The sequence below is a fragment of the Mugil cephalus genome, chromosome 23, assembly GCF_022458985.1.
Source record: "Mugil cephalus isolate CIBA_MC_2020 chromosome 23, CIBA_Mcephalus_1.1, whole genome shotgun sequence".
Taxonomy (NCBI): Eukaryota; Metazoa; Chordata; class Actinopteri; order Mugiliformes; family Mugilidae; genus Mugil; species Mugil cephalus.
This window is the reverse complement of record NC_061792.1, coordinates 13,165,154-13,177,487: the sequence shown is the minus strand read 5'-3', so window position 1 is coordinate 13,177,487 and position 12,334 is coordinate 13,165,154. Positions and strand designations below refer to the sequence as shown.

Sequence of the window (12,334 nt, the reverse complement as noted above, 5' to 3'; positions counted from 1 at the left end):
ATCTTCACAAATGCGTCTCTGCTGCTCCTCCTCTGCTCTTCATCCTCACCCTCCAACACCTCCTCATCCTCCCTCTGGCTCTCTAAGCATTCTGGGTAATCTGGACTCAGATCCCTCTGAATCTTCTTCAGCTCCTTCTTCACAAAAGTGACAATGTTGTCCTCCAGCAGCTGGAACAGAAAACTATCTGAATGACAACCAGACTGAAATCATGGAGACAAACATCAGATCCATGTTGGACAGACTGACAGTCCATTGGTCTACAAAGAGCAGCATGGAGATGATGGAAAGTAGTTGTTGTCCATGTACAGACCTTAAATATGGAGTCCAGCTGTGTTTGATGCTGATGAACAGACTGATCACTGAGAACATTTAAACTCTGCTGCTTCACTCTGTGAATAAATCATCAACAATTAGTTCACATCATATCAGTCCACAGAGACCAACATCTAAATGTCCATGAAGTGATATCTGGATGTGAACAGTGAATCAGATGACTCCTTGTAGTCATTAATGTTGATTATTCTTTCTGATCCCACTGAGAAACAACAGCTTTCAGCTCTTGCTTCTTGATGTTTTGTCACTAACTGTATTTACATCTGATTTCTGACATAACTTCTGGTTCCATTTGTCTCTTGAATGAATAATGTTAATGTTGATCTTATAACAGAGTCAGTCAGGTTCAGGTTATGGTGTCTTGTTCTTCTCACTTTCTCCTGAGATAAACACAGGATAGACTCTGCACTGGAACACACTGATATCAAGTCTATACTGATACAGACACATGTAATGATTCATCTCCACAGTCAGCTCCTGGTTTCCTCGTTCATCATAACACATTTCTTCTTTAATGCTCCTGTTGTTCTTTTCATTTGATGGAGACTCTCAGTGACTCCGGACAGTACCCAGTATTCATGTGTCTGTCCCAATCAGTGTGAACCCCTTTGCATCCATTTCAGTATGGTTGCAAACCACTGCCATACAATCTGAATGGGGTCCAGGAGGATTTGCACTAATGAAGATGCTGAACATGTTCCCAAACCTCACAACAAGACACAATTAAAAAACTAAACTTAACAATTTCAACTAAGTCACAACTTACCTACAAGACTCAAATCTTAGCGGACGTTCCATGGACTGGTCACTCTTCATAGACACACAGCTGGGATCAGGTTTGTGTTTACATTCTGGTGTCTGATGGACACTGACAAAGAGAGAGAAAGACACTTTTAGTCCACAGCCACAGAAGCTGTGTGTGAGATTGTGGAGTTTTAAGCTGTGTGAAATGTGGAAATACATTAAGGTTGTTTTCAACACACCCAGAGTTCTTCATCTCACCTCTGAGCCTCACACTTCTTCATGAACATCTCATTTGACTCTCTCACAGTGGTTTTAGAGGGAGGGACTCCCTCCTCTCTGTCCTCACACTGATCCATTCTGCTGGATTCACATCAGCTCACACATACTTTCTACCTTCACCTGCAGAGGAAACACAAATCATTCACCTGAACCTCAACTGGAATCATCATGGACGTTATTAATGCTGTAAAAACATCAGCTGCTCCTCCCGTGACTGGTTCTTATTTTCTGTTTCATATCAGTGTCATGTGAAGTCAGACCACAGAGACGCTGTCATCAGTTTCTGTTCTTCTATTATCAGTCAAGTAGATGAAGTCAGGAAGCCTATCATGAAAAAAAAAGAAAAAAAAAAAAAAGGAAGCCTATCATGACAGACTTTTTATTCTAGTTATGGTCTTTAACCACATGAAGTTAAAATCTGTGCTAACAAAGTTTCACCAACACATGGACTTTTAAAACCAGAGAAAACAACGTTCTAGATACGTCTGTGAAAGTTCTCAGGTATCCAGGTCATGATTTATCCAAAAACACTGAAACAAGGACAAGAGGACTTTCTTAAAAACAATTCATCCAAGTAGCTTCTTCAGTTCTGAAGGAGGTGGATGATTAAATAGACACATCAGAAACTGACTAGTGTAAAAACTGTTGAATAAAAGGAAGTTGGTTTCGACTTTTAGTTTCCTGCTTCGTCCTGATCTTAGACTTTCAGCTCTGACTCAGTTAATGTGAACTATCAAACAGATTTCTGCTGAAACTAAGCTGCTGACATCTGATATTAATAAAGAATAAAACAATAGAAAGTGCAGATCTTACCTTCAGACGGAGGTTTGAACAGAGGAAATGTTTAGATTAAAACTTTCTGCTGCACCACATTTGTTGAAGTGAAATTTCTCAGGGAGGAGTTTATGAGAACAGCAACGTCATGAGTCTCTGCTGACATAAGTGTTTCTTTCAGTGTAACATCTGTTCACATATAGACCATCATTATCAGACTGTAAATATTAGAGCTAAAATACTCCAGTAAACATGTAACATCACTGTGAACATCAGTATTATTGGATGTGGACAGTTGTAAGTTACTGGAGGGCTGTAGTATTGATGATTTAAAAATACCTCATGTCTTTTATATACAGTGTGTTTACTGAACTGGTGTCATGCAGTTCATAACTTTACCACCAGAGGGAGACAAACACAATCTACCAGACTGAAACATGTTCAGGGTTGGTACTATTGATCCTTCCGCCTGTCGCTCATATGTGAACTACAGCTGTATAAATGTGTGAGCCGCTGAAGTCTCTGAAGAGGAGAAGAAAGGTGGAGCCAGGACGAGACAGCGAGTCATCACTGAGTCCTTCAACAGTGTCTTCCTAGGAGACGTTGATTACTGACTTCAGTTTGTGTGTAGACATTCAAACACTAGGAGTTCACCACATTCTTTAGACTAGAGAACGACATTTTATTCAAGTCATTATAAATATATACAACAATTCAGTTATTATTTTCAAACCCTCTAAGAGGCATAAAAGACTCTTCTACAATCAAAAACATCAAACTATGAGGTTCTGTCTGCATCTGATTATGTTCATTTATCAAGACTCCAGTCATTCTTAGCTCTGAAGCATGAGATGAGATACAGCAAAGATATTCTACAGTTTATGCTCCAACCAAGTACTACACATGTTTACTTCAGACTGAGCAGTGTTCACATTTGCTCAGTGGTTCTGTTGGTCCAGGATCAGATGGATGTTAATTACTTACCTGTCTTTTTCTGTCTCGGAGGTTGCTCCTGTTTGTTCACTGGTCAGGTTTTCCTCCACAAGACGCCACTTCTCTCTCCTTTTCTGCTTTGAGTTCAGAGCTGTTAATGCCCTCAGATGTACAGTATTAACTGAAGGACCTCTAGGACGTGCTCTTTTATTAGAAGCTCTGTGATCTTTAATCTCTGATTAATTAAATGTGAACAATCAAACTAATTTCTGCAGGAACAGTAAAGACTTTACCTTCAGACGGAGGTTTACATGGAGAAAAAGATCTGCGACACAGCGCTGGTGAAAGTGATAGTAAACTGGAACTAGGGAACAGCCTAGTTTTATGACATACACTCATAAAATAATTTGCTCCTGCACGTTTAGTTTTGATTCTTTTAGTTCATTTTCTTGATAATACTGATGGTCAGTGCAGGACTGGAGTATTTTACTACATGTGGTGTTTTTACTAAATGATCTGAATAAATCCTCAGTCCAACAAAGCTGTCTGCTGTGAAGGATTCAGTTTGTTCCTCCTCATAAATACACATAAGATCAACTGATGACTTCTAGAAACACTCATGTGACAGTTTCCATGTTGTAGGAAAACATAGTTTGCAGTGTTATATCTAAAAATAATGAGTTGTTCAGCCCCTCTGCAGGACTGGAGTGTTTTATTTCTGTGGCTTGTGATTAATCATCTTAACCAGCTTCACCTGAGAGGATGTGAATAAAGGACCTTGAAGAGGCCTAAGATGAGGATCACTATGTCTCACCTGTCACAACACTGACGTTCACTCATCTACTGCAGTATTGTAGCTCTAATGTCCATCAGTCTAATAATGACTCTATATGTGAATACAGATAATATTAAACTGTGTAAAAGTGTTTACTACTCTCTGATGATTATAGAGGAAATGAAACTTAGTAATAATGACAGACAGGAGACAAGGTGTAAAAAATACAACCAGGAGAGATTTTACTTTACAACCAAATGACAACAAAGATACAATGTAAAATGACAACCACATGACACAAAATACAATACAGATGGGACAAATATATACACATTCAGCAACAAGAAACAACAGAAAGGATTGTTGATGCTGGGAACTTTACATCTACATAGACTATATTGTTTTTAATGTATCTAAAAAATTCCAGAGTAACTGGACTTTATTTGTTGGTTCTGTTAGAATAGATTGATTGCAGCTCTGTCGATTATGTTAAATGAGAAACATGTGGATGAAGCTCTCCTCTTGACTCCACCTCCCAGTAACATGGTCCAGTCAGAGTCTCTCTACACACAAGCTGCTGCTGATTCAACCTCTGGATCATCAGGACTCAGCTCATCCTCTCTCAGCTCACATATCATCCTGTTTACCTTTACTTCCAGCTACAGAGAGAAGAAGAAAGAAGAGAGGAGATGATTAAGTGTTTCCAGAGACTCTTTTCATCAGGTGTCAGTCAGTGATGCAGCACATCCAGTATAAAGAGCAGCAGGGACTTCAGTCCTGTTCAGAGCAGCTGTGGAGCTCAGCCAGCTTCCTTTCAGCTTCATGTTAACGTGTTGGAGCTGGAAGCTCACAGACCTGCACAGACTTTTAGCATCAAGTCTGTTTCCTCTGCACATTTCTCTCAAGTCCACAGAGGAAATAAACTGCTGAGAGTCATCAACGCTTCATTACTGCATAAAACACTTTAGTGATGGATTTCCAGCTGTTCCATTTCAATAAAGAGTCTGAGTGTGTTGATGAACATCTCATGTGTTTCTGAAGCATCAGCTGACTAAGAAACATTGAAGATATCTGATGAAACTAATGACAGAGATACAGATGTGATGACTGGACCTCAGCATAGGTTCTGCTCTGTAGAAAGACCACATGGTTACTAATGTAATGATGGTTCTGTGATTTACAGGCTTCAGTCAGACTGATCTCAGAGCTGTGACAAAGATGAAACTGATCAGTTGTTTAGTTTTGAGGTGAGAGAACAAAGAGTCTGAGATCAGATCTGATGAATGAGGACCACTGTCTCTATTCATCTAGTAAGGCTGTCAGCTGGAATCCACATTTATTTCCTGAAAACATCAACACAACAAGCTTCAGGATGATCTGATTGTCTGACTGTTGTCTCTGTCTTTCTGTCCAGTCTGTCTCCATTCTCCTCTGACAGCATCTCTGAAGAAAACAGCAGCAGGTTTCCAGGAAACACTTTAGATTCTGTGTCTAGTACAAAACTACTGAAAGAAGAATGAACCGTCTCCAACCCTCCATTCACCTCAGAGTCTCCAGTCTACAGTCTGGACTCTTCTCAAGATCAAGAAGCTGCTTCATATCTGAATTCTGCAGGTAATTTCCACTCAGGTCCAGATGTTTCAGATGGGAGGGGTTGGACGTCAGAGCTGAGACCAGATAATCACAGCTGATCTTTGACAACCTGCAGCACTTCAATCTGAATAAAGAATAAAAGATGTTAATAAAATCATTGATAATCAATCAGATGTGTTCAGGTTTTAATGTTCAGATCAACATTACTACATCCTAATCAATGAGCTGTTCTCTAAAATGAGTAGAGTGACTTTGTCCTTGTGTTATTGTGGATCATCATCATGTCAGCCTTCTACACTCTCAACTAACACTCATCTTTGAGATGACAGACTAAATTTAGGACAAGATAAAATATGACCAGGAGGAATTTAAATTTTCATGGATGGACATTTTGTATGAACAAAAATTAAGTTCAGTTTGTAATTAAACAAATCAGATCCACAATAGTAACTGACATCCAGTGAACTGACCTCAGAGTCTCCAGTCTACAGTCTGGACTCTCCAGAAAACCACACAGATGTTTCACTCCTGAATCCTGCAGGCTGTAGTTGTAACTCAGGTCCAGATGTTTCAGATGGGAGGGGTTGGACTTCAGAGCTGAGACCAGAGAATCACAGCTGATGTCTAACAAACTGCAGTAACTCAATCTGAATAAAGAATAAAGGATGTTAATTAAATCACTGATAATCAATCAGATGTGTTCAGGTTTTAATGTTCAGATCAACATTACTACGTCCTAATCAATGAGCTGTTCTCTAAAATGAGTAGAGTGACTTTGTCCTTGTGTTATTGTGGATCATCATCATGTCAGCCTTCTACACACATCATCCAAACATCAACACAACATTAAGACAACTATTCATGTCATCACACGTCAATAACATGCTGCTGAACTCAGTCAAGTCTCTCATTACAGGATCAATATCAAATCACAAACGTTGAAAACAAACTGTTCATTAGTTCATTGGTTCCATGACCTTCTTCTTCCTGTATTTGGTATCTCAGTAGGTTGGTGTCGTTAAAATGTTAAAGGACAAGTTCATATTTTCAAGTCTGTCTACGAACAACAGTTACATGTCAGATGAACATTACAGAGTTCTTAGAATTCCTACTGTCCACACTGACTGTAAAGTGGTCTCTTCCTAACACAACTACACTGGAAGAAATGACTTGATGAGTTTCTCCACAGACAGTATGAACAGAAAGAATGATTCCTGACTCTAATAACTCTTTAAATGTGCATGTGAACACTAGACTGGTCCTGATTTGAGATCAGACCGACCACCGATGACTGAGGAGACACCTGCTGATATTAACAACATGATGCTCCTTCATTTAAACCAACTGTTGCTGGTACATTTTCTATCCGTCAATCCTGAAAAGAGAACTGTTTAATGTGATAAAAACATCCAGTGAACTGACCTCAGAGTCTCCAGTCTACAGTTTGTACTCTTCAGTCCATCACACAGCTGCTTCACTCCTGAATCCTTCAGGTTGTTGTTGTAACTCAGGTCCAACTCTGTCAGATGGGAGGGGTTGGACTTCAGAGCTGAGGCCACAACTTCACAGTGACTCTCTGAGAGTCCACAGTGAGAAAATCTGTCATGACACATAAATATAAAACATGTTAATATGAATGAAGACACTTTATTATTTACTTCATGCATTTTATAATAAACAGTTGAACACATCCTGTTTGACATTTTATTTTTCACATCAGTGATTCGGCTTCTTATCTGACATGACTCACTGAGCCTTTCTGCAGTTCCTCACAGCTGGATCAGTCTCATCGTCCCTCCTTTGATTGTGGTTGAACTTCTTCAGGTCCACTCATCCTGATCCTTCCTCTGACATCTGCAGCATGTAGGGCCAGTGCTGAGCAGCTGATATCAGAGTGTTTTCTTCTCTGATCTGTTCTCTTGACTTCAGGAACTCTGGATCTCCTGATGATACGGAAAGGTCGTTTCATCTCCATCGACAGTGGAGATGTTGATGTTTTCTTGTCAGGCAGATATGTTGAACATGTTCTTCTCCTTCAGGTTGTTGATGTCTCTAGGCATGATTTATGGACTGATCTCTGTCTGACCCAGCAGACCTCTTAACTGTCTTGGTTGGACTGCAGACAGACGCATGAAGGAAGCGAACCATCAGGTCCAGGTGACCATTTTTTACTCGGCAGGGATTTCTCCATTGACTCTGTTATGGAAGACATCCAGAGTTGAGTCATTTGTAGTTTTTGTCCCAGAAAGTCCTGCAGCACCTCTGTCTTCCTGTTGGTGTAACAGTGGATAATGTAGACTGCAGCCAGAAAAACTCATGAACACTCAGATGGACGGGATGGGCAGAACACCTTGTCCTGGTACAGTCCTCTCTCCTCCATAAAGTATCTGTGTCAAACACTCCTGAGTTACACTGAGGCTGCTCTGTATATCGATGCCACACTCTGTTCAGGTCTGATTCATAAAAGATCAGGTTTCCTTCAGCAGCTGATGAAAAGCCTGTTTTCCCAGAGACTCAATCATCTCCCTGTGTGTCTGGACTCCAGAGTGGATTCTGTCTCAGATTCCTCCATCATACTTGACTTCTTCACTTGGGTCTGAAACACAGGAAGTGGACTGTACATCTCAGTCAGGGTAATTGGGCAGCCTCTCCTCTATCTACTGGTTTTCAACAACATCCTCCAGAACTGTAGCAGAGATCCAGCAAGAAGACTGGGAATGTGACCTTGATGTGGTGGCTTTCGTGATTGTCTTGTTGTGAGAGAGATGATGCTGCTGGCCTGTCCTCATCTCTGATCCTCTTCCTGAAGTACTCCTCCTTCTGGGGGTCATTGAACCCTTCTGACCTCTGTCACCATGTCATCACACTCTGGAGGGATCTGATTGGCTGCTCTGGTCGATCTGTGGTTATCCAGAGGTGAGCAGAGGGAAGCAGTTTCCCCCTGATGAGGTTTGTCAGCAGACATCCACTGAGGTGGTCTCTGGTAATATCAGTCAGGATCTCAGTGTTGTGGATAATGTCCAGGAGGAAGTCGCACTCATCCAGGGAACGTCTTAGATGAACACAACCTGGAACTCTTCAAAGCTGGCAGATTCCTGCTTCTTTGGTTTCAGTGATAAAGTGTGAACAAGTTCCACCAAGCTGAATTTCTCTCTTTCAACACATTCAGCTCTCTGAAAGTCAACGGAACAAAAATAAGTGAAGTGATTGTCTGGATGGTTTTGTTTCAGCCCAGTCCAGAGTGAACTTCTGTGTTAAGACTGTTTTCCCAATGCCAGCCACTCCCTCTGTCTCACTCTTTCTGATTGGTCCATGTCTTCCAGGCGAGGCTTTAAAGATGTCTCCTGGGTCTGAGGTTGTTTATGGGTCCTGTACTAGTTTATAGGATGCTGTTTCAAATCTGTCTGACCTCATGTTCTTCATTGACCTCTGCTGTCTCTCCCCTCGAGATGGTAGTAGCTTCTGTGTAGACATCATTCAGAGAGTTGAGTTTCCTGCTTTAGCGATCCCCTCAAACACACACTGGAATTCTCCTTCAGACTAGATTTAAGTTCATGTTGACAAACTGCAGCTTCATGTCCTGGATTAACAAACAACAAATAAGATCAGTGAATACATTTCCAACATTTATCTCCCTGAAAGAATGTGTGATTATATTGTGTCTTGTTCCATATGTCAATACATTAGTAAATATTTAGTTCATTCATCAGGTTCAATGTTCATAGAAATCCTCTTACTTCTCTCCAGATGATCAGCCAGCTCCTCCTGCTTCATTCTTCTCAGGAAGTTCGGAGAACTATCTGAATGACAACCAGACTGAAATCATGGAGACAAACATCAGATCCATGTTGGACAGGACTGGATCAGTCCACTGGTTACAGAGAGCAGCATGGAAAGACGAAATGTAAATGTACAGACCTTAAATATGGTGCACAACTGTGTTGATTTGCATGATGAACTGGACGTCACTGAGAACATTCAAACTCTGCTGCTCCACTCTGTGAATGAATCATCAACAATTAGTTCACATTAATGTCTCCACCATCTGTAATCAATGTGTGTTTTCCCTACAAACATAAACCACAGAGAGTTAATGATAATATGGTGTATTGTAAATGTTGTGATCAGAACAATCTGTACTGTGACATTAACAAAGAGATAAAAGAACTGATCAATCCTAAACCTGATGACTGAGGATCACAGAAAGTCTACATGTCTCAATCATCAGATTCTTTTCCATCTATTTCCAAACAACTGCTACAGTATCAATTCACCACAGGCAAAAACACAGTTTCCTGAACTGTAGAGCAGTTGTGCTCATTAATTTTAAGTTAATTCATAACTTACTTCTTAACAGTTAAGGGTTCTTGAGTGTTTTAGGTATAGTCCACATCCTTTGATTGATCACTCTTCATAGACACACAGCTGGGTTCAGGTTTCTTCCACTTCCTGGTGAATTGAGAGAAATTCACTAATTATCAACTATCAACAAGCCCAACAAAGTCTGAAGCTTCAAGATGAACATAGTATTTCAGTCCAGAAACAGTTACTATTATTATTATTATTATTATTATTATTATTGTTGTTGTTGTTGTTGTTGTTATTATTATTATTATTTTACTTTGTTACAGTTGAGGGCTCTTGTCTTTTAAAGGTTACATCCAAATCCTTTGAGTGATCACTCTTCATAGACACACAGCTGGGTTCAGGTTTAAAGTCGTCAGATTCTTCTCTCTGATGACTCCTAGGAGACAAACATGAAAAAACATTACCTCACAGTTATGAAGCGATATAAAAACTTGGAAAGAGCAGATCACTGTGGCCAACTGGGACCATGAGACCAGCTGAAACTCTGACTGAAACACAGGGGGCGCTCAGCTGACTTCTGTACTTCTTGTAACATTATCTTACATTTTCTCAGATAAATGTTGTTGTTTTAAAATGCTGGTTCTACACTCAGAGTGGTTTTAGAGAGAGGAACTCCTCCTCTCTGTCCTCACAATGATCCATTCTGCTGGATTCACATCAGCTCACACACACTTTCTCCTTCACCTGCAGAGGAAACACAAATCATGACTCTGAACATCAAACCCTTGACATCTTATATTCTGCTGTATAAAAAACATCAGCTGCTCCTCAGTGACTGGTTCTTTTTTTACTGACTCTTCTGATGATGTTCTTATGAGTTCCACTTTCTGTCTTCTACTATCAGTTGTTGTTTTGTCTACTATCAGTCCCAGTAAACTTGAGTCATGAAGTTGCAGAACAGAAGTGAAAACGCAGTTAAACACAGACTGTAACCTTAATCTACATACATTAATGAGCAGAATATATAAGTGTATAAAGTTATCCTGACACAAAGTAAAGTTTAAACTAAACTTGCAGTTTTATTTAACAGTCCTGAAAGCAAATCCAACAATTCTCTCTCCTCACAAAAATGACATAAACGTCTGAAACACTTTGAATTATAATTTCAGAGACAGAAGTTCATTTTTTCATCATCTAGATTGTTGTGTTTTCTTTAGCATTTTCATATTTTTAACAGAATATTCTGGTCACAACCTGACAGATGGACGACATTTACAAAAAATATATCAGTTATGACCTGACTAAAGGGGCCGCATTAGGTGACGGATGGACGGAGTTACACTATAATGGTTTTTTCATTTTAAAAGAAAAACAAAAAGATGACAGAGAAATTATATAATGAATTATAAGATGAACACAGCGTGATAATAAGTGTTTTATACATGATCTGAACCCAGAAACATTTTTAAACACATAATCAGATAATATTCATTGAGCCTTCTTGGAAAAACACTCGTCTAATCGTTTATGTGTTGTAGGGAAAAAGACAATCTGCATCATGTGCAGCGAAAAACACATTACGATCTGCCTTTCCTTCTAAATTTTCAGTGACGGACTCCAGTCAAACCAGGTCACTGAGGGATTTAGTGATGAAAACACTGAACAGCAAGAAAACACAACATTAATTTCCCTTTTCCCCTGAACGCTTTCTCTGAAACAATGACTAATGAATTAAACTACGTTCATCTGTAATGTTTAGTTAGTTTTTTTATATTTAATAGAATTTTTGGTCATAGTAAAAAATATTGTGTAAAATTCTTTCTGTGTCATATTGTTAGAAATAAAATTCAAAACATCACGTTTCATTTTGAATATTCCTTCAGATAGTGTCAAATAATATCCTGACGATATAAAGAAGATTTTTCGAAAGAAATATCTTATCGGAGGACACACGTTGTTATTAAGACGAATAAAATCATCTAATCTAAGATTAAACTGAGCGGAGTAGTGACGTCCGTTCACTGAATTTATAGCGCAGCTCCCGAGACACAGCGTGCTCGCTCATAGACACCTGAATGATAGATCTGTTAGATTTAAAGCATGCCTCCTTTTACCACCGTCTCAATTTAACGTGAACTATTTCTAAAAGTATTTCTGTATGTAATTAGATTGGTCTCAATGAATTAAACATTATAATCTACTGACTTGACCTTTAGAACGGTATTGGTTTACACAGAAAGAATAAAAATTTCTGCGACACAACGGTGGTGAAAGTGATATGTAACTTCTTTTATCTGATACTGATCTTCAAATACAGAGTGACACAAACTTATATAATGAAATAAGATAGTGAACATCAGTTACTGAAGACAATGTTATAGCTTTTAAACAAATCAAACTTACAGTTTATTTAACCAGTCCAGAGAGATGAAGAAGACTCCACTCCAACCTGAACACTACACAGGTGAGCTACTTCCTGTTTAGGAAGGAGGCGGGGTTTTACCTGTGACAGGACAGGGGAAAAATTTTTTTCAAAATAAAATGACGGTTATATTTGTTATTGATTTATTTAGCTACTGTTAATGTCGGATT

The 12,334-nt window shown here is 39.3% G+C and overlaps 1 protein-coding gene and 2 long non-coding RNA genes across 3 annotated transcripts in view; all 3 read right to left on the bottom strand.

Moving 5' to 3' along the window:
* Positions 1 to 9,282, bottom strand: part of LOC125000987 (NLR family CARD domain-containing protein 3-like) — a 59,198-nt gene extending 49,916 nt beyond the window's left edge. The window contains exon 1 of the mRNA XM_047576835.1: positions 9,172 to 9,282. Within this exon, the coding sequence (XP_047432791.1) occupies positions 9,172 to 9,208 (37 nt within the window). The 5' untranslated portion in view covers positions 9,209 to 9,282. The remainder of the gene's footprint in view (positions 1 to 9,171) is intronic.
* On the bottom strand, positions 336 to 1,481 carry LOC125001066. The gene is made up of 3 exons (XR_007111475.1): positions 1,339 to 1,481; positions 1,103 to 1,204; positions 336 to 392 (listed from the first exon to the last, which is right to left on the bottom strand). It is a non-coding gene; the product is annotated as an uncharacterized LOC125001066 (long non-coding RNA).
* LOC125001051 lies at positions 4,060 to 5,939 on the bottom strand. The gene is made up of 3 exons (XR_007111457.1): positions 5,905 to 5,939; positions 5,385 to 5,558; positions 4,060 to 4,500 (listed from the first exon to the last, which is right to left on the bottom strand). It is a non-coding gene; the product is annotated as an uncharacterized LOC125001051 (long non-coding RNA).
* Positions 9,283 to 12,334: the final 3,052 nt, after the last annotated feature.